Source organism: Amblyomma maculatum, chromosome 9 (assembly GCF_055883805.1).
Source record: "Amblyomma maculatum isolate TAMU_Amacu chromosome 9, ASM5588380v1, whole genome shotgun sequence".
Classification (NCBI taxonomy): Eukaryota; Metazoa; Arthropoda; class Arachnida; order Ixodida; family Ixodidae; genus Amblyomma; species Amblyomma maculatum.
In genome coordinates, this window is record NC_139352.1 from 767,967 (window position 1) to 792,694 (window position 24,728).

Below are 24,728 nucleotides of genomic sequence, written 5' to 3' on the forward strand. Positions count from 1 at the left end.
TATTGTTGTCAAGAAATGTTTTTACTTGTTTCACTATTAGTTTTTTGAAAAGTGTATTAATCACACTTAGTACAGATATCGGCCTGTAACTACCTGGCTGGTTACGATCTCCTGCTATTGGAACTTGGAAGTGATATTGGAACTATTTTAGCAACTTTCGGTGTATCAGGATAGCGATTATTTTCTAGGGAATGATTGAACATGTGGCAAAAGTAAGGGCAGAGGATATCTATGTTATCTTTGACTACCCTAGATTGAATGCCGTCAAGACCGGTTGCTTTGTTTACTGCCATCTTTCTTACAACAGCTTTTATGCCTTCAGTGGTAATAGCGCGAAAATGAAAATTATTGCGTACAGTTGTTGGTACAGATGTATATTTGTTGCAGTGGTGTTGCCCCAAACTAAAACACAATAACACAGATGGGAATGAAAAAGAGCATAGTAAATCATGCGTTTTACTGTAGCTGGAAGAAAATGGTGACAATGGTTTGGAGAACAGGACGCCATGTGCTCATGGTGAGGTAACAATGGAACTGCTGCTTAATTGTAGTAGAAGCCAGAACTTGACACTTTGTGATGTTTATGTATTGCTTCACGTTAGTGGTCTCTTCTTCCAGTTCCAAATGTTGTTTCTGTCATTATATGTGCAGAGGACACACCTTTTTAGCTCCATGCTAGTAATAAGTTTGACTTGATGGTACTAGGCTACCCAGTAAACTTATTTAAGCAGTGGAGTTTTCTCATGGGTGACGGTGTGTTTGATTTTGTAGATCAGTTCCTCATAACACACAGTCACAGTACCACATTTGTCTCACTTTCTTCTTGTTGCGTTCCTGGTTCCAGAACTTATTTAATTTTGTGTTTTGATCTACTGTAACTGGGACTGAATAGCTACTTAGTTGTAACATTACAGGCCAGAAATACTGCCTTTTTTTTTGTTAAAACTGAATTTCAGAAAGTGAATTTGGTGTACTTTTAGTGACATTTTTCAGTTTAAGCTGAACGACCCAATCCCTGCCTATGCACGTCTTTTCATTCTAATTCCAGTGAAACATCAGAGTAGGTCTCCTAGTGACTTCATATATGACTGGTGATGCACTGTTGTGTAAACCGTGGCATGCATAAAATTCTTTTACTCAGCCAGCATGCTTCAACTTTTTATACAAATAAAGGCATAATATTATGATTTACAACTGCGCATATGCTAGGCACATACAGCCAACCTCTCACTGATTGATTGTTGGTGATGCATTGTTAGTGAAAAAAATTCCATAATTTTTGGCTGCTTCCACCAGTTTAGCTTTTGCCATTCTAGATTAGAATGACAGTAATGAGAAATGGCCGTATCATTATGGGGCCTGTTTGGATTGGCCCTGGAGGCCCAATTCATTGTTAACTGAATGGAAGGTGGCAGCAAATTCTCAGTGCAAAAATAGTCGTGGATGTCTTCTTAGGTAGCTGATTATAAATGCAACAAAGCTCCCTTGCAGCAGAGAACTTCAGGCTTGAAGAGGAAACCCAGGATGGTCGAAAAGGTTGGACTTTGCATAGGAGCGGTGGTAGTTACACAGGCTTAGATAAAGCAGGCCTGTATATCTGTATCATGTGGTCTCTATAAGTGTCCTCAAAGTTTTGTATTTATTTTCAGCACACTGCAAACCTTATGAAACACAGGAGTAGGTTGAGAGAAATTGACCCTTCATGACAATTACATTTGTGACTGATGTTTATCATCCTTGTTGTCTGACCTTAGTGACTGCTAATGCAAGGTCCTGAAGAACTTCTACGCATTTCAGGGCTGCTCAGTTATGCAACGATAACTATAATTCCTATACAGTGTGTTTTAGTTTCATTTGCTGTGGTCGAGACACGTTTGCGTGGATTGGTTGGACACGTTTTCTCTTGGTGTTTCCACTGTAACTGTAGGCACTGAAAGGGAAGATTTTCTTGCATACGAATATGTTTTTAATTTCTGAGTTTGTGTCGTTTTCTTCGGCCTCATATGATTGTTGGAAATGCTGGAACCTGATGTGATTTAAACCGAACTAATGTCCAGTTTGGGTATTCTCGCCACTCAGATGACTCGAGATGATGGCGAACACGACACTTCTGAAAATGACGCAAACTGGGAATACAGGCCCGGTTTTCAGATTTCCTTCGTTCATCGTTGCAACTGCTGCCAGCTGTGACAACAAAGATATATTGAGCTGTACAGCGCCTATTGTTTAAGCTGACTTTAGAGGGACTAATGACTTGGCTAAGATAGGATGAGGCGGCCAACCTGCATGCTATTTTGAATTTTATTGCTTTGCCATTGTTTCGGGCCATTTTTAGCTCATCACGCCTTGGCCAACTTGAAGCTGAGAACAATACCCAGACTGTCTGGCATTTTCTGTTTTTTTTTTTTTTTCGTAATGTGACCTGTTCTAGGCCGCAACAGCTGCATCAGTCACGCTTCCACCTGGGCTTCTATTATTGCTGGTGTTCACAACTGTAGTGGGCGAAAATGTATAATGACTCTTTGCTAAAGTGATGTGACATTTTAATTTCAGGCCCAGTATAATACGCCAATTACACAATATCCAGATGAATCATTGACAAGCCTTGCAGAGTCCATAAGAAGCAGCCAGAAGCAAGTGTGTATTTTTGAGACAGCTATGGGCAGTCAGAGAATGTTACGCTGAGTAGCAAAGCATGGCTGGAGGGCTAACCTTATATTAGAGCAAGTGCAAGAGGTACTGCCTGTCAGACCTCACAATGCCGCAGGCTTCCTTTCTTGTAGTGAGCTTACGGGGGCCGTTATGCACGAGTGACAGCGCATGTCATTGACAGCAGTCATCCTGTCACTTAATGTTGACAGTATAAACAGCTAATGTGTGGATGTGGCAGAGGATGAGACTTCTTCAGAGAAGGCACTCTTAACTACAGCCAGTTGCAAAAACCGGTCAACAATAATTTTTTTATATGCGAGATCGATATCCTAAAATTCTGAATGAGGCTCTCCACATCAGTCTTCGATGCGATGCTATAAAGGCTGGCTAGTTGGAGAAAACGGTTCCATGAACAAATGCTTGCAAATGCATTGCCAGTTATTCATTAATTTTTGGCGTTGCAGATAAAAAGATGTGCTGACTGTATGCTGCACATTACTAGTGGGTGCAAGTAGTTGGTGTAGAAACTTGGTTACCGGAGAAAGGTGCGAAGTATTGGCATAATGATTGAACTAATGCACTTGTTCTGCGCATGAATAAAGTCACAGTAATAATGTCGCTCTGATCAGGTCCAGCCATAACAAAATGCACAGGGCACCAACTTGGACCTCGAGATGTCACTAGCATTCTTTTCCCATTTGCCTCCCTCTGAAAACGAAGGGCTTTCACCAACTCTTAGTTATGGTTCCTTCAATAGCCTGGGCGGTAGGGTACATGTATATCATGTCAGATTGCCAGATTCTGCTGAGGAATAAAAACACCACTAGTGGCAGTTAACAGAAAGGAATTTCTATATTTAGTTGGAGGTAGAGAGGGAAGGAGTAGCCATGCATGCATGGAATGTAATATTCATTATTAAGGGGCCACAAAAATTTACCTTTGTTTGTTATAGAACACCGTTTGAAAACATGTTATGAACAGAAAATATCAGCAGTGAAATTAAAAAGTAAACTAAAATGCTTTATTTGGGCAATACTAGCTGAGGGCTTTGATCCAAATGAAAAATTCCAGCTCCATATTGCAATTCCCAGTTCACAAAGTAAAGGATATTCATGTGGCCTAATATGCAATGCAAAACCTAAAGGCCTTGTTCAACATTTTAAACTGCTGTAAAGTGATGTAGGCATAAGTTGGAATTCTCATTTCAGCTGCTTGAAGAGGATGACCGTTACTTCAAAGCAGCCGATGCCAATGGTGATGGGGTCCTTGACAAGGACGAATTTCCCAAGTTCTCTCACCCATCAGAGTTTCCCGAAATGAAAGAGGTGAGCCAGGACTTGGCCGACCTTGCTTTTATTTCAGCCTGATTATGTTGGCATACTAGGATGTGCCTAATAGAGGGTTTACAAAAGTAAGTCTGGCAACCGTGAGCGGCACGCTGATCCTGCGCTGGCGGCCATATTTTGATCGCTTCATCCGTCTGCTCCATGTCGGTCCGTCAGTGGCTGCCGTTCTGTCCGCTCTTGTCACTTAACCTAGTGTGCTGTGCTTGGGCCGACCTTTCGATGCCAAGAGAAGACACTGCCTGGTCGAGGGACCTCTCTTCTGTCCCTGGCGGGTTTGTCAGCGACGCCTAGATGGATATTTTTTAACAGCTGAGGCGTGGCGGGGCCTGCCGGCCGCACTGCCGAGCGCAGTTACAGACTGCTCTGCGAGTCGTACATGGACCCCTCGTCGATCCGTGTAGCATCACCCTTATCCAGTTACAGTATTCAATGTTTTTTAATGCTGAGATTTTTTTTTTTTGTCTGTGTGCCTTTGTTGTCAACTTAAACGCCTATGAGAGACGATGGAGAGTTTGCTTAGTTTGCGCAGCACCATGGCGCTTCGGAGAACACAGCGAAACTTATCAGCGGATGCCTGTTGGGTTTCCGGGTTGGTTGATGCTGTTTGACTGTCCGTGCTAAACTCTGACGAACCGAAGTTGTCTTCTGTGTAATTGATTAATTGAAATAATTGAAGAATGTGTTCAAAGGTGTCAAATTGCTCAGAATGGAAAGCCAATGTTTGCTGTTGCTGAGTATAAGTGCATAAAAATGTAAAATATTAAATATGATATATATTGCCGCAATGTTATCTTACTGGCGCCGCCATGTGGCGAGCTCGGGAGACTGGCACGCGCTTGTCTTCTTCGCTCTCGGTGCTCGCCCGCCAGTCGGTTCCGTGCTTAGCTTGCCGGTGCATTTGCTTAGTTGTGAGTAAATCTGCTTAACCAGTTCCACTGCCTCTGTGACATTTTTGGTGGAGGTGCGGTGTAGATCCCATGTACGAAGAGCCTCTGGCTGCCCCCTACGCCCATCTACACACCGTGGACACGACACCTGTGCACAAGGCGAGCCGTCGCTTGAGAGGCTTAGCTCCCGAGTGTGGTCCTCTTGTTTCTCCACCGCGAACCACGATGAATACAGCGGCAATCCAGACCATTCAGCTTCCTGTGAGTGCCCACCTGCTTATCTGCCATACTCCGCGTATGCCCACGCCGTTCCATGGCGGCAAGTTTGAAGACGTTGAGGACTGGCTGACCAGCTACGACTGGGTCGCTGTGTTTAATGCGTGGGACGAGGAGCGGAAATTGTAGAATATTTATTTCGCACTAGAGGATGCCGCCAAGATGTGGTTCGAGAACCATGAGGCTACCATTACCACCTGGCAGGATTTCCAGCGGCAGCTGGTCGGAACATTTGGCAACGATGCAAGAAAAGAGATGGACGAACTCGCTCTACAGTCCTGAGCACAGCGGTCTAATGAAAGCGTCGCCATGTTTGTAGAAGAAATGACTTGCCTTTTCAACCGGGCGGGTCCGTACATGTCGAAGGTAAAGAAGGTACGCCATCTTATGCAAGGCGTCAAGGAGCAGCTGTTCGTTGGCCTTGTATGTGACCCTCCACATACTGTGGCTGATTTTACGAAAGAAGCAACAAGCACCGAGCGTGCCTTGAATCAGCGATCTGTACATTTTGATTGCTCTGCGAACATCGCTGCCGTAGACTTTCGCTCGCCAATGACCGGAAACGATAGTGAAGCCCTTCGCAAACTTATCCGAAGCATTGTGCGCGAAGAGCTGCAAAAGCTGCCCTTTCTCGAGCAACATTCACATGTTGGGGGCATCTCAGATATTGTGCACGAAGAGCTCCGCCAAGTAGTGACATCAGTACCACCACCCCAGCCGCCTGCGCCATACATCATGACATACAGCAACGTGTTGCGTACCCCTGCGCCTGAACTATCGGCCACCTGCATCCCTGCTCCTCCCGCTCGTCCTCCACCCCAATATCCAGTTTCGACTGGTGTGCCTGAAGCTCGACCACCCGTTTGCAAAGCACACGCGTGGTGCACACCAAACAATCTGCCTTTGTGCTTTCACTGCGGCGAAGCCAGTCACGTTCTGCGCCACTGCCCGTACCGTCGGATGGGCTTGAGCGGATTTTCCCCGGATGCCCCTCGGCCGCGCTATGGCGAACGACCTCGGGACATCGACCAATACCTCAGCGACCACGTCCCACCTGCGTCCCTCCAGCGACGCCAGTCCAGGTTACCACCGCCGAGACAGTTTTCAACCAGCCGCCGTTCTTTCCTCAGGCAGTCCCCAAGTCTGCACCGGGAAAACTGAAGACGGCGACCCTCGGGGGTAGGGCCGCCGTCGATGGACACTACGACCAACATCCTCCGCTCACCGATTCGATCACACAGACCGACTTCCGACCCTTCGCTCCGACCAACAGTCCGACCACTTTTCGACGATCGCCGAAGCTTTCCTTCGACGCCCCCAATCGATGCACTGCACGACCAACGAGTCCGATGACCTCCCGACGATCAAAGAAGCTTACCTTCGACGCCGCAATTTGACGCAACAAACGACCCGTCAGCCTGACGATCCCTGACACGCCGCACTTTGTCGGCGGTGAGCTACATTCCGCCGAGATACCGATCGTCGTTGATAACCACAACACGACTACCCTTGTAGATACCGGCGCTGATTTTTGCGTTATGAGTCATGGCCTTGCTACCATTTTGCGAAAGGTCCTGACTCCTTGGCACGGAGCCCCGATAAGGACAGCCGGAGGGCATGTGGTAACGCCGCTCAGAGTGTGCGCCGCTCGCTTCGAGATTAACCACGTAACTTTCTCGTGTGGCTTTGTTGTGCTAGCAGAGCCTGGTTCTCGGCCTTGATTTTCTTAGAGAAAACGACGCAATCATCGACCTCCGTGACTTCATGATGACTTTTTCCACTCTCCGCGCAATTCCCGACGAGTACACAGAGCACAGCGTCGACTACACAGGCAGGCCAGTTTTCCGAGTGTGCGACGATCATGTCACTCTACCTTCACGCACCAGCTTGTTTGTTACAGTGCCATGCGACAACCCCCCCTCCCCCCCCGCCTTTCAAGGCCTCGCGGAAACAAACGTGAATTTATTGTTGAGCCTACAAGTCTGCGTCGCTCGGGGGGTCTTTGCCTTGAGAAATAAACGAACTCAACTGCTTTTAACGAACTTCAGTGCCGAATACCGCCATTTATCGCAAGGTACAGCTATCGCTTATTTTGACGAAGTCAGTGCACCATCCGCCCATTGTGCCCTTTCGCTGGCCAACGAGAACCCTCCCGAGAGCACTGGACATACTGTTCAAACTGACGTGAATCCTGCTTTGCCTCTTATCCAGAAACGCCGCCTTCAAGCAATTCTGGACACTTACCGTGACTGCTTTGCCGTCACTTCCAAAGTGAAACAGACGTCAGTAACCAAACATCAAATTATAGTTGATCGCACCGAGCGCCCTATCCACCAACACCCCTACCGAGTATCGGCGAAAGAACGAGAGGCTATTCGGGTGCAGGTTGATGAAATGCTTCGCGATGATGCGATCCAGCCGTCCACAAGCCCATGGGCCTCACCAGTTGTGCTGGTCGCTAAAAAAGACGGAACACTCAGATTCTGCGTTGACTATAGGAGGCTGAACAAAATTATGAAAAAGGACGTCTACCCATTGCCTCAAATCGATGAGTCGTTCGACTGATTTCGTCACGCCCGATACTTTCATCGCTCGATCTACGCAGTGGGTACTGGCAGATCGAAGTCGATGAACGTGATCGAGAGAAGACCGCATTCATTACTCGTGACGGACTGTACGAATTTAAGGTGCTTCCCTTCGGTTTGTGTTCCGCTCCCGCAACCTTTCAAAGAATGATGGACACTGTCCTAGCCGGCCTGAAATGGCAGACGTGCCTCGTCTATCTTGACGATTTCATTTTCTCTGCCACCTACGAGGAGCACCTCAGACGATTGACGGCCGTGCTAAATGCCATCCACGGGGCTGGACTCTCACTAAAACCAGAAAAATGCCACTTTGCATTTCAACAGCTCAAGTTTCTGGGTCACGTCGTGAGTGCAGGGAATTAGTCCTGATCCAGAGAAGACGGCTGCCGTAACTGCTTTCCCGACACCCACTGATAAAAGTTTTGTGCGTCGGTTTTTGGGCCTCTGTGCCTATTACAGGAGATTTGTGCATGACTTATCTCGAATAGCAGAACCATTGACTCGTCAAACAAAGGATGACCAGCCTTTCATCTCGGCCGACGAGCAGCAAAGGGCCTTCGAGGAGCTTCGCAAATGCCTTCAAACAACACCCGTACTTGGCCACTTCGACGAGGAGGCCAACACAGAATTGCATACCGACGCCAGTAACGTTGGCCTCAGTGCAGTTCTCGTTCAGTGGCAAGAAGGCGTTGAGCGGGTGATTGCTTATGCCAGCCGCACCCTGTCCCATTCCGAAGCGAATTATTCTACTACCGAAAAGGAGTGCCTTGCAGTTGTGTGGGTGGTAACAAAATTTCGGCCGTATTTGTATGGTTGGCCGTTTAGAGTGGTCAGCGACCACCACTCACTCTGTTGGTTAGTGAACCTTAAAGATCCTTCAGGCCGGTTAGCCTGCTGGAGTCTCCGCTTTTAGGAGTTCGACGTCACTATTGTGTACAAGTCCGTCAAGAAACACAGTGACGCTGACTGCCTATCCCGAGACCCTATCCCGTGTTCTTCAATTGAAACAGATGACTCCGTTTTTCTCGGCGCTCTCTCAACGCCAGATCTCACTCAACAGCAGCGATACGACACTGAACTGCGGCCCCTCATCGATTACCTCGAAGGAACCGCCTCATTGCCGCCTCGCCTTTTCACGCGTGGCCTGTCGTCGTTCTGCTTGCGTGACGGCGTCCTCTACAAGAAAACTACGCTTCCACAGACATTCAGTATTTGCTGGTTGTCCCAACGCCGCTTTGTACCGACGTTTTGCAGGCATGCCACGACGAGCTTTCTGCCGGACATCTCGGTTTTTCTCACACCTTGGCACAAGTACGACAAAAGTACTACTGGCCCAAGCTTGCCGTTATGGTTCAGCGCTATGTTAGGACGTGCCGTGATTGCCAACGTCGGAAGATACCACCTGTCAAACCGGCTGGCCTGCTGCAGCCTATTGTTCCTCCGCGAGTACCTTTTCACCAAGTCGGTATGGACTTGCTTGGGCCATTTCCTACGTCATCATTGGGCAACCGGTACATTATAGTCGCCACAGATTATCTAACTCGCTATTGTGAGACGAAAGCTCTTCCCAGCGGCACATCTACTGATATTGCGAACTTTTTCATCTTTAATCTAGTCTGTCACGGTGCCCCTGCGATCGTTTTAACTGACAGAGGCACGGCATTTACTTCAGCTCTAACCCAAGAAGTGATGCGGCTCAGTGGCACTTGCCATCGCAGAACAACAGCTTACCACCCTCAGACGAATGGCCTTACTGAGCGACTCAATAAGACCATCGGCGATATGCTTTCTATGTACTTTGACGAAGACCATAAGAACTGGGACCAGAAGATTTGCGTATAACACCGCAGTCCAGGAAACGACCCGCTTCACACCGTTTCGTTTGGTGTACGGTCGCGAAACTGTCACCATGCTGGACACAATGCTACTGCCAGATGTTGCCCACCCATCGATTGCCGGTGCCGACCAATTCGTGCAGCATGCCGAGGCCGCTCGCCAGCGGGCTAGACTCAGAGTCCGGACACAGCAAGTTAAAGATGCTCGACGTTATAACCTTCGTCACAGGGAGGTTATTTACAACCCTGGCGGGCAGGTTTGGGTGTGGACACCTGTTCGCCAGCGGGGTCGCTCCGAGAAGCTTCTGTGCCACTACTTCGGCCCGTACGAAGTAGACGTCACCTACGCAGTGACCTCGCAAGGAACTGTTCGCTCATCCCGACGGCAAGCACAATCGGAAAGCTACATGTGTTTTTTTTTTGCTTCCTTTAACTGCTTGATGTGAATGCGGCATCCTCGCCGACTACGGTTATCCTCAATCTCTCCACTCGGCATTGGGACGATGCCTTTTCCACCGGGAGGGGCAATGCCGCAATCTTATGTTACTGGCATCGCCATATGGCGAGCTCGGGAGACTGGCACGCGCTCGTCTTCTTCGCTCTCGGTGCTCGCCCGCCACTCGGTTCCGTGCCTTATCTTGACAGTGCTTTTACTTAGTTGTGAGTAAACCTGCTTAACCAGTTCCACTGCTTCTGTGACAATATAAAGAAAGGAAAGAAATAGAGGAAGAAGTATAAAATAAATAAATACCAAAAAAATTAAAATTAAAATTTAAACGTGAAGAAAGAAAACATATCGTCTGTGTGCATGTGTGTTTGGAGATAGAGAGAACACTATCTAGTCATACTCTTAACGACGGAACTTAAGTGTCCTCCTAATTTTTTTATACCAATATAATAATAATAATAATAATAATAATAATAATAATAATAATAATAATAATAATAATAATAATTGGCTCACAGGAGGACGAAGGTGATTTTATGATTTTATGATACAAGATTTTATGAAATCTGATTTTATGAACATAGCCAGTTGCACCAAGCACGAACACGGTGCACTAATGTAAGTTGACTTTTCAAATTTATTTTCGTTTCAGCCGAGTTCCTCTTTACCGATCGAATCTTCCCACGTTAGCGCTTGCATATGAGGTTAAGGCTTCAGACTATCTGACAGAAGAAATAAACAAGAAATTGGCATGTTTACAAAATCAACTGCATTTCAGGTTGCTGTTAATTAGTGAACCATAGGGCGACCCGAAAAAACACACAAAAGTGAAACGCAAGCTTCGTTATTTTATAAGCCGCGCTGGCATGCAGGCATTCTTAGGCGCAGAATGCAAACCTGAGCTGCGCGCTCTGGACGCTTAATGGACTTCGCACGCATCATCACGCGATAACATCTTTCGAAACGGGCTGGACGTGAGAATATTGCGGCACACTAGTGGGATGCCATGTTTTCCGACTTTACTAGACTCCGCGGGTTTGGCAGCCGCTTTTGCAGCGTGAAACACGCAGCTCAGGCATCCTAGACAATCGTATTGCTCTCTGCACCAAGCACTACCATTTTGTACGACTGTTTCGGTAATCATGCCCGTGTCGTAAGTCAGATACAGAGTGGCGAATGCAATCTACGTACAAACGGTTTCAACGAACCTAGTCGCATTATAGCATTCGTTATACATGCATTGCTCCTTCTACCGTGTCCTCCATTGCAGCATAAGCTTATCCTTCAAATTCACAAGGCTCCATAGCACGCAAAACAACCTTGCTGTTTTAGGAAATATCACGTTCTGTGAGCTAGCTCCCAGCCAGAGGGAGGTGCACTAATGCTTGACATGATGCAAGTAACACTTCTAAAGCTGATTAGGATTTCAAATGAGCGGTCGCAAACACACATACTACCTTGTTTCCGTGTGCGTCTACGACGGTGCGCTGACTGCAGAAGGGCACGCAGCAACATGCTGCATTCGTAATAGAGCTTGATTATAGCGGCAACTGCTACGATATTCAAAAATGAAACAATCGCTTGTGAACATTGCAACACAGCTTGCGGTGTATGCATGGGTTCCATGAAGGCTCACATTGACAGCGTACTCTACGAGAGGCGCGGACGGACGGATCAAACCATGGCCGCCATGCACAGTTTGTGTTTCTTTCACTAGGTGGCGCTAACTTTTGTAAAGTCTCGATGGAAATTCGATGGAAAAGAAAGAGTGTGGAATTATACCGAAAGTGGAAAATGCAGATCAGGACAGAAGCTTTCAAGAGGCAGTGCCCTACTTTTTGAAGCTAGATCAGGGTGCCTTAGAACACGCAGGTACAAAAAGAAATTTAACAATGACGATGATGCATGTGCTGTATGTGGTAACTCCAGTGAAACAATTGACCATATTATACTCGAATGTAATGGTATCCATCCGGAAGTTGATGCAGGCGCAGTCACTGTTCCTGAAGCTCTGGGGGTTTAGAGATACCAGTGGCCGAGTGAATAAACCGGCAGTGGAAACTAGCAAAAGACGACTGGAAGATTGGTGGCTTAAAAGCAGAGAAGTGACATAATGTTAGTAAAGTAGAAACAAAAATATAATAAAGAGAATGATGGTTTAGTTAACCAATCTAAAACAATAATTAAGATATAGGGAGAAAAATGAGCATGGTAGCTACTGCTACCACCCAGTTTCAAAGGGGATGCTGCTATATTCCATCCATCCATTCATCTCTATTACGAAAACACTGATTTTTGTTATGCATCATCAGATTAGGAGAAAAAAGTGAATTCTTGTCTGTAAGTCTTAAATCAGGCTTCATTTTCCACTGCTGTAAGGCATGCTTCTTTGTGTGCATTGAATGTTTCTAGCTGTCACAAGTTGTCATAGTGAGGCTTCTTTTATTTGAACAATCTTTTTTACAGCTCAACGACTGGCTGGCTTTGTGTTCCCACTGATGTTTTCCATTTGCAAAAGAAAGCTTAAGTTTTTTGTCCACCTTAAGGGTGCAACATTTTGCTTTCTGCTGTTACTTGTTGCATCAACTTTACACACACCCACTGCTGCTCTTCAATTAGACACTGTACGAGGAGACAATGAAACGGAGGGACCTGGACAAAGATGGCTATCTGAACCTCGAGGAGTTCACAACAGAGGACCCAGACAAGCCAATGACCAACGAGCAGTACATAGCGGAGAAGGAACGGTTCGAGGTGGACTACGACAAGAATGGCGACAGGAAGCTTGACAAGGAGGAAACGATGAACTGGTTGTTGCCTGGAAACGAGTGAGTGTATCTGCTTGTCTCTTTTGCAGGGTTTAAATGCTGGGACAAATCTTTATGCAGGATGTTTGATACAAAGAACTGTTGCAGCGACCTATTGTCTTTGTATGCGGGACTTTTGAAAAGCATTGGAGTTTGTTTGTAGTATCGAGATAAGACACATATGTTAAAAATAGACACACTGAATTTTACATGTGTTTTCTTTCTCTAACGATTCACAAGGAATTTTAGTTAACATTGTGGTTGTGACGAATTCACTAATGGCAGTTTGATAATTTATGATTGACTTTCTTCTCTTATGTTATTTTGATTTCGGTTTAAACAGCTGAACGATGACTATTACGTGAAGGCAGCCTTCATGTTCCATGAAACATAAAAAAAGAATATGGTGGTGTATTTTGTTTTGCTCATATATTTTCATTCCTGCTTTTGGGGCAGGCTGGCATAAAAGCGTAGTGAACTAAAAAGGTCAAAGCTACGGTTTCATCAAATTTTGTTTTATGCATTACATGACTTCAAGTCCTGGTTGAGGTCATAGATATATTATTTGGCTGCCAAAATCAAGGTAGTATTGGACAAGGTGTTCATTGTAGGTTACTTATAGTAAAATTTCATTTATTCGGAACATTGTATAATTCAAGACACCTCTTCCAGTCCTATTGAGCCTATCTGCTTTCCAGTCATCATCATCATCATCATCAGCCTGATTATACCCACTGCAGGGCGAAGGCCTCTCCCATATCTCTCCACTTAACCCGGTTCTGTGCTAGCTGCATCCACTTGACCCCTGCGAACTTCTTAATCTCATCCGCCCACCTAACTTTCTGCCGCCCCCTGCTACGCTTTCCTTCCCTTGGAATCCAGTTTGTTACCCTCAGCGATCATCGGTTATCCTCTCTTCGCACTACATGTCCTGCCCATGTCCATTTCTTCTTCTTAATTTCCACTAGAATGTCGTTAACTTGAGTTATTTCTCTGACCCACTCTGCACGCTTTCTATCTCTTAATGTTACCCCTACCATTTTTCGTTCCATAGCCCTCTGGGTTGTCCTCAACTTAAGTAGAACTCTCTTGGTTAGCCTCCACGTTTCAGCCCCATAGGCGAGTACAGGCAAGATGCAACTGTTGTATACTTTCCTCTTGAGCGATACCGGTAAGCTGCTAGTCATAATCTGCGAGTGCTTGCCAAATGCGCTCCATCCCAATCTTATTCTTCTTGTTATTTCCTTTTCATGGTCCGGATCTGCGGTTGCTACCTGTCCTAAGTAGATATATTCGCCTACTACTTCCAGTATTTCGCTACCTAATGTAAACTCCTGTTCCTTCCCGAGGCTGTTGAACATTACCTTAGTCTTCTGCATATTGATTTTCAAGCCTACCTTTCTACTTTTCCCATCTAGGTCATCAATCATTATTTGCAGTTCATCTCCCGAGTTGCTTAGCAAGGCAATGTCATCAGCAAATCGCAGATTACTGAGGTATTCTCCATCTAGCCTTATCCCTAACTGCTCCCATTCCAAGTCTCTGAACACTTCCTCTAAACAAGCTGTGAATAGTACTGGGGAGATTGTGTCTCCTTGCCTAACACCTTTCTTTATGGGAATTTTGTTACTTTCTTTATGCAGAACTATGGTTGCTGTGCAGCCACTATATATATCTTCCAGCACTTTCACGTACGGCTCGTCTACCCCCTGATTTCGCAATGCCTACATCACCGCCGAGGTTTCAACTGAGTCAAATGCTTTTTCGTAATCAATGAATGCTATGTATAAGGGCTGGTTATATTCCGCGCATTTTTCTATCACCTGATTGATGGTATGGATATGATCGATAGTAGAGTACCGTTTCCGAAACCCTGCTTGATCCTTTGCTTGATTGCAGTCTAAGGTTGTCCTGATTCTATTAGTGATTACCTTAGTAAATACCTTATACGTAACAGACAGTAAGCTGATTGGTCTGTAATTTTTAAGGTCCTTAGAGTCCCCTTTCTTGTGAATGAGGATAATGTTTGCATTCTTCCATGCTTCCGGTACCGTCGATGACACCAGGCACTGCGTATACAGGGTGGCCAGTTTCCAGTCATGGGTTACCTTTATTTACGAAACGCTTACATGATGTAGTATTATGATTCTTGGAAAAGCATTTCTTTCCAGCTCGCCAAGTCAAAACCTGAGAAGCTTCTTCCCTCTTGATACCCGTAATCACAGAGTTCATGATCCAGGGCTCATCATTGGATTTCATCCTCTTCCCACCTTCGTTTTCAACCCCTTGGGTCACGAGTTTTCTTCTAGCTGGCACTATATGCGCCGACGCAGCCAAGCTCCCAAACATTGCGTCCTCGCGATGCCATCAATACCGTCAGTTACTTGGTGACCTAATTTCTAAACCATTATGTTGATTTCCTTGGATGCATGGGATCATCTCCGATGTCGTGTGGTGTCTATTGAAGTTCTGCTTCACACAGATGTTCATGCGTGAATAATTATCAAAGTTCAGATGACTGTGTCGCTGTGTTGAAGTCTTGCATGCGGTGGTGCTTCATTTTTCTTGCTGCGGCTGTTTGTGCATCTTTATATCTGTTGCTTTTCGATACTTTAGTCATTGGTTGATGTTCGTTTCTTGTGCAGAGTTCGACGTTAATTTCTGGACTATGCTGATGCTGTCCCATTTTGCTTCATTCATGCGTTCTTTTGGAATCTGCTCCAAGGTGTGAATGCCGTCAGTGCACCCACTCGATGTAATCGTACCGAATGCACTCACACCAGGCAGTGCCAAATATTGCCATAAACAGCAGGTGTTCCATCCTATTCACTTTAGTGGTTGTTGCCATTCTGTCCTAAAAGGTCCTTTAAGTAAGATGTTGTTTCCCTTTGCCACTTCAAAGTTGTGATGACTGCTTGAGCCACTTGGGAGACTGCTGAACCTGTGTCTCAGAGTGCTGTTGTTTTGATTCCTTTCATGTTGATCAGAGCATTATTTTACCATGTGATTCTGCCTTAATGATGCAGTTAGTATGCTCTTGATTTGTTCTTGCCTCTTTGCAGCATGCTGCAGCTGTTTTCTTGCCCTTTAGTGCTTGTGTCTGTTTGTGGGCAATTTTTGGTGCAATGGCCTTTCATTTTGCAGCGTGCGCAGGTGTCTGCTCTTAGACGTTGCTGCCTTGAATGCATTGCACTCATAGCATCGGCTCTATTTCTGTGTAGGAATTTTGCAGTATTGACTGGTGGTTGGAGTTGTGCATGGTTGTGTGATAGTGTATTGCTTGAATCTACAGGTCCACCACATCGTCATTGAAAAGGACATTTGAGGCATGTCCGGTGCGTTTGTTTTCACTCTCGATGGTTGCCAATCATGCCTGCCATTGCTGAGAATCTGGAAGCTCGCGGGGTCTGCAATCCGAAGTGCAGCATGGCTGTGTATTCTCAAGAATGCTGAATTGTGCTAGTTGGTGCATTTGCATTTAAGGAAACGTAGTGCAAAGAAGACAAGGACAAAATGAGGGATACACACACGAGCGCTTACTCACTACTGATATTTTATTGGAAATGCTAACAGAATATATAGGATGCAAAAAAAATTATCAAAGACATGAAATAAAAGAAGTGAATTGACAAAGTTGTGAAAAAAGCAAGACTGGAAAGATACACAAAACACGAAAAAAAACTACTTGACAACTGATTCAAAGTATGTAATCTCTACGCTAACACACTTATCCCCTCCTTTCTTGATATGATATGCCTCTATAATTTCTCTTGTACATTGATTGCGCGATGTGCCAAGCACGATAGCTTTATTGAAAATGGGGTGGCATTTACATTTCGAGCAATGTTTAGGCAAATTGTCTTGTGCTGTTGGGGTTAAAGAATTTCTATGTTCAAAGAGCCGGACATTCAAACAACAGCCAGTGTGCCCTATGTAGTATTTTTCACAAAAAAGAGGAATTTTGTAAATTACCTGCGTTCTGCACTGTACATACCTAGATTTATGGTTAACATAGCAGTGGTGCTCACTTTTTAACACGTCTGCCTTTTTTCTAACCAAAGCACACACACCTGACAATTTCATGGGGGCTGACATTACTGTGCCTACATCATACCGATTGGCGACATTCCGCAACCCATGTGAAAAAGGGTGCATGTACGGCAGAACCACTGGTTTCCTTTTATTGCTGCACAACTTAGACCTTTTCGTGTCCTTTCCCTTCACTCAAAGCAGGAGTTTATCACATCTGCTACTGATTAACGGGAGCGGATAACCAGAATTACTCAATCTGTTGACTTGATCTAGAAAACTTTTACCAATTCTATGCTCGCAAGATTTAATTAAAGCAGAGCGCAAACAAGACGAGACAATTGCATTTTTCACCACTTTGGAATGTCCAGAGCGAAAATGAAGTAAAGGCTTAGATGATCTAGGGTGACAACCCCAACACAACATGCTTATTCCTAAAATTAAGAGATAAGTCAAGAAATTGGAGAATATCATCATTGGGCAATTCAAAAGTAAAGTTCAAACCATGACCTCTTTCTTTTTAATAAAATATTAACGACAGAATGATTGAACCGATTGGAAGGGAGAAGAACTAAATAATCATCAATGTAACGGAAAATGTTCAATGAAAGGCCATCTAGATTTTTTTGAATAGCTTTGTCTATTTGGCCAAGAAAAATGTCTGAAAGATGTTGCCCAGCAATAACGGGGTTCACCGTGTACCGCAAGCCCACACACACTGGACGTTATCTGGATTTTAACTCGAACCATCCAATGGCTCACAAGAAGTCAGTCGTTTCTTCACTTGTAACCCGGGCCAGAACGATCTGCAACGACCAAAACAGGGAGTCCGAGCTTAAGAAGGTACGGCACGAGCTTCGCAAGAATGGATATCCCACCCATTTTATTTCGAGGATTGAGAAAACTGTTTCGCAACCAAGGATAACCACTCCCAAGACTTTTTCGGCCAGCGCAAGGATCCCTTATATGCGTGGTGTTAGCGAAGCTCTTTCCCGCGTATTTTCAAAATATGACTTGCGTATTGGACACGTGCCGACCTGCAAGCTTCGCAATATGCTTGTCAATGTTAAGGACCCCCTGCCTTCTGTTCAATTCCCTGGTGTGGTTTATAAGATACCATGTAGCGAATGCAGTGAAGTTTATATCGGTGAAACTGGGAAATTCACACGAAGATTGAAAGAACACCAGCGTGATGTCCGGAACAATAAGATTGCTTCAAATGCACTGGCAGAACACGCGCACAAGACGGGACACCAAATTGCCTGGGATGATGCTACAATCTTAGCTAAAGAAAAGAATCTGACAACGCGGCTGCTGCTTGAGTCGTCTTTCATCCAGACGACAACAGGAATCATGAATCGCACAACAGGAAACATGCCATTAATTTATTCACAATCATTACGTCACCAGCTTCGCCTTTAAATTTCCATTCCCTCGCCTTGTCCGCCTCATTGTGATCAAGGAAGCCGTAGGGGTTCCGAAACGTCTTCTTTTTTTCATATTGACTTGGTCAGTGACTGAAACTCTTTTTACTCAATAACGGTGTGTTTATCTTTTGACTTTAGCTCCAGCAGGGGGGAGGGGAAGTGAACTTGGCATAGTGCCAGCACTTGTCCTGTTGTGCACGCCTCCTTTTCAGTACGTTCGCTTGACCATGCTATCAGCGACTGTGGCGGTCCGCAGGTGGTCTACTGCCACTCCTCCAATCATCGGAACACGCAATATCATCAAGGGGCTTTTGAAGCGAACCGTGCTAAAAGCGAGATCATAGCCTTTCATGGGGGTTGGCTGGAGCTGCGCTGACAGTACTTATATCCGTATTTCCAAATTAACAGCGTTGGAATTAACGAGTATTTAGTTGCGAGCTACGGAGGTTGCGCAAAAGAGAGAGCAGGCAGCCGCCGCCGCGGCCATGCACTGACCTTGCCACGGCCGCCGCGCCGGTCATGGCAGCGTTTAAGTTTTACCCACTCTTCCATGGTTTTATTGGTTCTACTGGTTTTACCTGGTTGTATCTTCTGTCCCTGTCTTAGACGTTCGCAGCCTCTAATTATGCCTTCCGATCGCAGAGGTGTTTCTTCACTTTTTTTTTTTTTTTTTTTTTTTTTTGCCGCTTGATGTGCGCCAAGCCGCCTAGACGCGGCAGCGCGTAGTTCGAATTATCCGTAGTGGAGCCGACTCGCGTTCGAATTAATGGGCTTTTTATACACAGATCTCTATGGAGCTTGGCCGGACCAAGTAGTGTAGTTCGAATTATCCAAAAATTCGAATTATCGAGGTTTGAATTAATGAGCTTTCACTGTAATTCCAGATTTGTTTTGTGCTTGTTTTTTGCCATCGATGGAGATGGCAGAGGCAACAGCAAAGGTCTGCCGCTTCCACTACATGGCCGAGAAAGACTTAAGACGCTCACAGAGAGATCACAAATAATTGTGCGCGTTAGATTTTGGGGATGTGCTTCTCCTTTTTTTTTTCTTCTTTATTATAAAAATCGGTCCTTAGAATCTGGGATTTACTAGAGTCATTGTGTAAGGTTATTGGAGAACTACTAAGAATTACTACTACAATGCAGATTTATCATTTGAGGCAATTAACAGTTAACAAATTTTATCAAGAAACTCAGGCATATTGATATGATACTTTGTTGTATTTCTGTGTATGTTGTCCCATTGATAATTTTACATTCAGTTACTTTAGGCACTTTTACTGGTCCCATAAGATCCTATTAATGAGGTTTCACTGTACAGTAGAACCCCGCTGTTACGTTCCTCACTGCTGCGTTTTCCTGGCTGTTGCGTCGTTTTCATCCGGTCCCGGCATAGCTCCCATAGTATGCAATGTATTAGGAACCTCTGTGTTATGTTGTAGCTGTGAAAACATTCCCACATGATACGTCACAACCTGGTTCCCTGAATCTGCCTGAGCAATGAGCGCCAGCTGCCTTTTTGGTTTTTGACAAGGCTTGGCTACGGAACTGGCAGCAAGAAGCCGTACATGTGTTGGAGAGGCTGGCACTAGATGGCCATACCATACACGTCATGAACGTTGAACCTACTTTTTTTTTTCTCCACCGTCGAAAAAGTCGAACCGTCAAACTTGTAGCATCTTTGTCGTACTTTGATGGTGTCAGTGGCATTATGCAAGCGGAAAGCACTTGCTTTTGAGGAAAAGCTAGCCGTACTCAATGCAGTCAACAGGCAGCCAGCACGGAAAAGAGTGGATATTGCGAAAGACCTTGGTCGGCCACTCTCTATGCTTAAGAGCATAATCTTGAAGCATGCTGATATAAAGGGGAGTGCCACACTCTTTGGCCCGAAGACTAAGCAGGCTTGTGGCGCCAAGTATGCAAACCTCGACGAGGCTCTTCTCACCTGGTTTAAGCTCGCGCTGCCGGTGCTAACTTCGACTGGAGCATTCTGCATGAGAACGTGATGAACACAGCCAACAGATTGGGCATCACAGACTTCGCGGCGTCGAATGGCTGGATCAGCCGTTTTCAAAAGAGGCACAGCATCGCTTATAGGACGGTGAGTGGAGAAGCAGCAAGTGTCAACTTGGAAATAGTCCATGATTGGAAGGCCGCACTATCAGCTACAATTGAAGGATATGAGCCTCATGGCATTCGTAGCGCTCACGCAACGGGCCTTTTCTTTCGGGTGCAGCCATCCAAGTCATTAAGCCTGAAGGGTAAAGCATGCCATGGAGGTAAATGCACCGAAGACCGATGGACGGTGCTTTTTGTTGTAACATGGATGGCTCGTAACAAGCTAAAGCCATGGGTAATTGTAAAATATCAGAATACTCGCTTGCTGCCATGTCAGTACAGAAGCAGCAGTCATGCATGGATGGTGTGTTCTTTGTAACCAGATGGGTTCCCAGTGCAGAAATGATCATTTTCTGGACAACTGTGCTGCCCACCCAGAGACCCGCCATTTCTTCGGAACGTGACGCTTGTGTTCTTCTCACCTAACACTACAAGTCATTTGCAGCTGTTGGAGGCCAGCATCATAAGGAATTATAAGGAACTTAAGGCATGCTTACAGGAAATACATATTGAAGCGCTGTCCCGCTCATATTGATCACGGGCAGTAGGCTATGGCCATTTTAATACTTGGCACTATGCACTACTTCGCTTCAGTGCAGACTGCTGTGAGTGCGTCAGCTGCACAGCACTTCGAAGCACTTCACAGCACTGCTCCGCTCTGTGTGGCTTCCGCATAGACGGGGAAGTGGAAACTACCACGGAGGCTGAAGAGTCTGAAGTAGCATCTTGTGATCAAGATCTAGCGGTATTAATACCGTTTCTTGGGCTAGTTGGTTCATATTTGTACTGTGAAAAACTCGATGCGTTCTCAATGGTTGATTGATGATTTCCCCTATCTTTCTCCCCATCCTTCTTTCCCTTTGGAAACTTCACCTATATAAGATCACTCGTGGCTTTCAATAAATTCGGTTGTGAGTAGCGCCTTTGTCCGTCTTCTTTCTTGTGGTGTGTTTATTTCGGCGCAGTTTTTCACAGTACAAAGATCTAGCGGAGGCTATGAATGCTCTGGGTGACATGGGAGTCGCATATGACGACTACGTCGCCGTAGATGCTGCAGTTTTGACATCAGAGTGCCATAGCATTGCCGAGATTGTTGTGAATTCGGTCACGAGAAGTACGAGCTGCTTGATTCTAGGGAGTTGACAGAACCGAACTTCGGAGAAGTCATCGTAGCTCTGGACCTCCTCTGCAGGTACGTCGCACCTCAAAGCGACGCTGACACCAATACGGCCCACCAGGCTATTGAAAAACGCGTGGTGCTTCCCAGCGAGCGAAAGAAATGGCAGTCCACCATTCTCGATTTTTTAAAGATTTTTTTCGTTTTCAAGCTAAATAACTAGTTTCAAGTCAAAGCTGAACTGTTTTTATTCATTTTCGGAACTTTCTTCACTGTTGCGTTTTCCTGGCTGTTACAGTTTTTTTTTTCGGGTCTTGTAAAAAATGTATAAATGGCGTTCTACTGTACTGATTATCAGTGAGTTCTGCTAGTTAAACCTTAGAATAATATTGCATAGAGGCCAGAATGTTAAACACTGAACAAGTGTGTTTAGGCATCAGAAATAAATATGCAGTTAAAGGTACATTTTCGGTACCGAACGGAGAAAAATAGCCTTTAAAAATTTGAGCAGTGCAAATGATTCCAGATTTTAATATCTGTGCATGATACCTGCCTCATAATTTTGACAAAAAATGGCACCATTTGGGGTCTTAAAAGAGGTGGAAACATTAGAAGCAGCTTTTTTGAATAGGTCTGCACGAACCTATACGTTTGCGGAGCGCCATTAGTAAATATTGTTAATCTATAACTGTCAAAACTTTGAAAGCAGTGGCTTAAGAGCACCATCTCCAAGCTTTTGGGCTCGAGGTTTTTGATTGTCTTGCTTGTAACAAGGTTGCAAGCTGAAAAAGAATGCTCGACGTTAAAGACGTGATAGAAGCGTGCTTGTGCTTTGAAGCATTTGAAGGCTTTGCTTTCTTTAGTATCCTACAACGTTCACCAACAAATACTCCTCCAGTTTCCTTGTGGACTGTAAAGCCAGACCTTTTTTTTTTTTTTCATGGCTGAACTGAAACTTGGTGCTGATATTTTCAGCAACTTACCCATTGAGAAAGCAATTTATTTTTGTGCATATTTGATTAGTCTGAGGTCAGTAGTGAGGTCTTCAAGTGCACATTCCAGATCTTGTGTTTGCAACAAAAGTGAATTTGGAGCACAAGTATGGGAGCTCTCCTTACAGATTGTCTTGAGAGTGTAAAGCTGAAAGCTCTGTAACCCGTTTCATGTACACTCTTGAAAATACGGCACCATCCGGTCGGTTACCACTTTTCTGGTGGTGTACAAACTCCTGCGGTAGAATGACGGGAGACAGTAACGTGAATATGGCTGTGCACTGTTTTGCCCTACAGTGCATGTGTGTGATGCTTACAAAGTAAAGTTGATGCAGTGTGCACCGCTGTCAACTGATGCAGTATCTCATGTTGCTATTATGTGTTGGTACTCTAACCTTGAAATGGATCCAAAAGCAGATGGAATGTGAAAAGTAAACAACACTGCACTTTTGAGGACCTTTTTAAAAAAAATGTTCATTTTGGGGTAGAAATTTCAAGCATAGGCATGTATATATATTGGTAGCAGCGGTCTAAACTAGGCACTTATGGGCATCATGGAAATGGTGTTATTGTCAACACCCAATTTATGGTCATGTATATAAATATGGCATGGCTATGACACATTAGAAAAGAGTAAAATTCAGTCTTTACTGGTGCCTATGAGCTATTGCAAAGGAGGAAAGATGCAACCAGAAATTTCATTGCGTATACTCTAACACTTTACTGGTCTTCGGAAAAAGTAGCAGTTCTTCGGTGGTGTTGGCAATATTTTCTTACATTTAACAGAGCATGCTTGAAAGTAGACACTATAGCACCATGTTCTAGAAGAGGAAATTATATTTTAGTTGGTAATACTCTCACTTGTCATGTTTATTCAAAGTGAATGAAAAAGTAAGTTTTCTCGAAAACTTTTTAACCACGAAGAAAAAAAATGTATAATGACGTTGATATTTTTTTTACAGAAAAAGTTTAAATATGCATTTGTTGCAGGAGGGACTTGTGCATTATACCACTGAATATCAACATTTTATGTTGAAAATGTTTTCAGTTTGAAAAAATGTAATCCTCACTGAATATATCATGCAATTGGGCACCGCCGGTCCCAACATCGGTAGACACCTGTTAGTGTTCTGGTTTGGCTTGACGCATCGTGTCATCGTGTCGGGCAAGGAGAATGTTGAATTCCCACAGTCTTTTGCCTTCAGTGGCTGAATGAAAGAAAGCCAGCATTTGTATATTCATTATCCTCTGTGCTGAAGTACCTTCTTTCTTTTTTTGTTTTGCTCTTTCCAGCGAAATAGCTGAACAAGAGGCAGAGCACCTTATAGCCAATGGTGACACTGACAATGACGGCAAGCTTTCCATACAAGAAATTGTTGACCACCATGAACTTTTTGTCGGAAGTGAAGCAACAGACTACGGGGAGCACCTACACAACACCAGTCGGTTCACTGACGAGCTTTAGGTTGAACTTCATTGTTTCCGTGTCACGTGTGCATGTGTGTGTGCATTTGTCCTCGTGCAAGTTTGTGAATGATGAAAGAGATGTGACTCATTGAGTATTTTTGCTACATGCGAAATCTGTTTTCTTTTTTTTTTGACTAAGCTGTTTTCGGTTTAGACATAGTCAGGTCTTGTGCTATGCATTATTTATCTTTCTGTTACAAATGCCCAGAAGTGAATCTTTCACAAACTGTTCATGACTGAGGAGGGAGAATAAAGAATCTCTGCTTTCTTCTACTATGCTGAATTTATTATTTATGGCTGCATGTATGTAAAATCAGTACTTTCTTCTTCAATAACATAGGTTCGCATGAAGAATAAGTGCAATATCATGACTGCGTGTCTGTTTTCTGCTAAGGCATTACTGTCAGATACTCTCAGTCTGAGTTTAGTAACAGCCACACTTACTTATTATGTAAAGAAGAAGTTCCGATTAAGTGGGCAGATCGCTGAGAAAGAGGAGGAGGAAGTGATTTTGCGAACCAGCTGACTGGAAGTTAGGCCACCCCCGCTCCGGTCCTGCTCACTACCAGTGCCCTCTACCAGTGCCTGGATCCCCGCTTAACACTTGGTGGAGGTGCGAGATTTCTCTTCCATTTCCTCGCCCTGAAGCTCCACAGCCGCCGAATTCCGACCTCAATGACTGACTCCAGCACTAACACCACCGCTACCTCAGCCCTTTCTATTCCATGCTTCGGGGTGCTTTG

The 24,728-nt window shown here is 44.8% G+C and overlaps 1 protein-coding gene across 3 annotated transcripts in view; it reads left to right on the forward strand.

Moving 5' to 3' along the window:
* LOC146178078 (reticulocalbin-2) overlaps positions 1-24,261 on the forward strand; it is a 108,299-nt gene extending 84,038 nt beyond the window's left edge. For 2 of the 3 annotated variants that reach the window (XM_084577926.1, XM_084577923.1), the window contains 4 exons: positions 2,554-2,637; positions 3,861-3,977; positions 12,649-12,857; positions 23,812-24,261. In XM_084577926.1, coding sequence (XP_084434052.1) covers positions 2,554-2,637; positions 3,861-3,977; positions 12,649-12,857; positions 23,812-23,983 — 582 coding nt within the window. In that variant the 3' untranslated portion in view covers positions 23,984-24,261. The remainder of the gene's footprint in view (positions 1-2,553; positions 2,638-3,860; positions 3,978-12,648; positions 12,858-23,811) is intronic. The other variant, XM_084577924.1, reaches the window with a different exon arrangement.
* Positions 24,262-24,728: the final 467 nt, after the last annotated feature.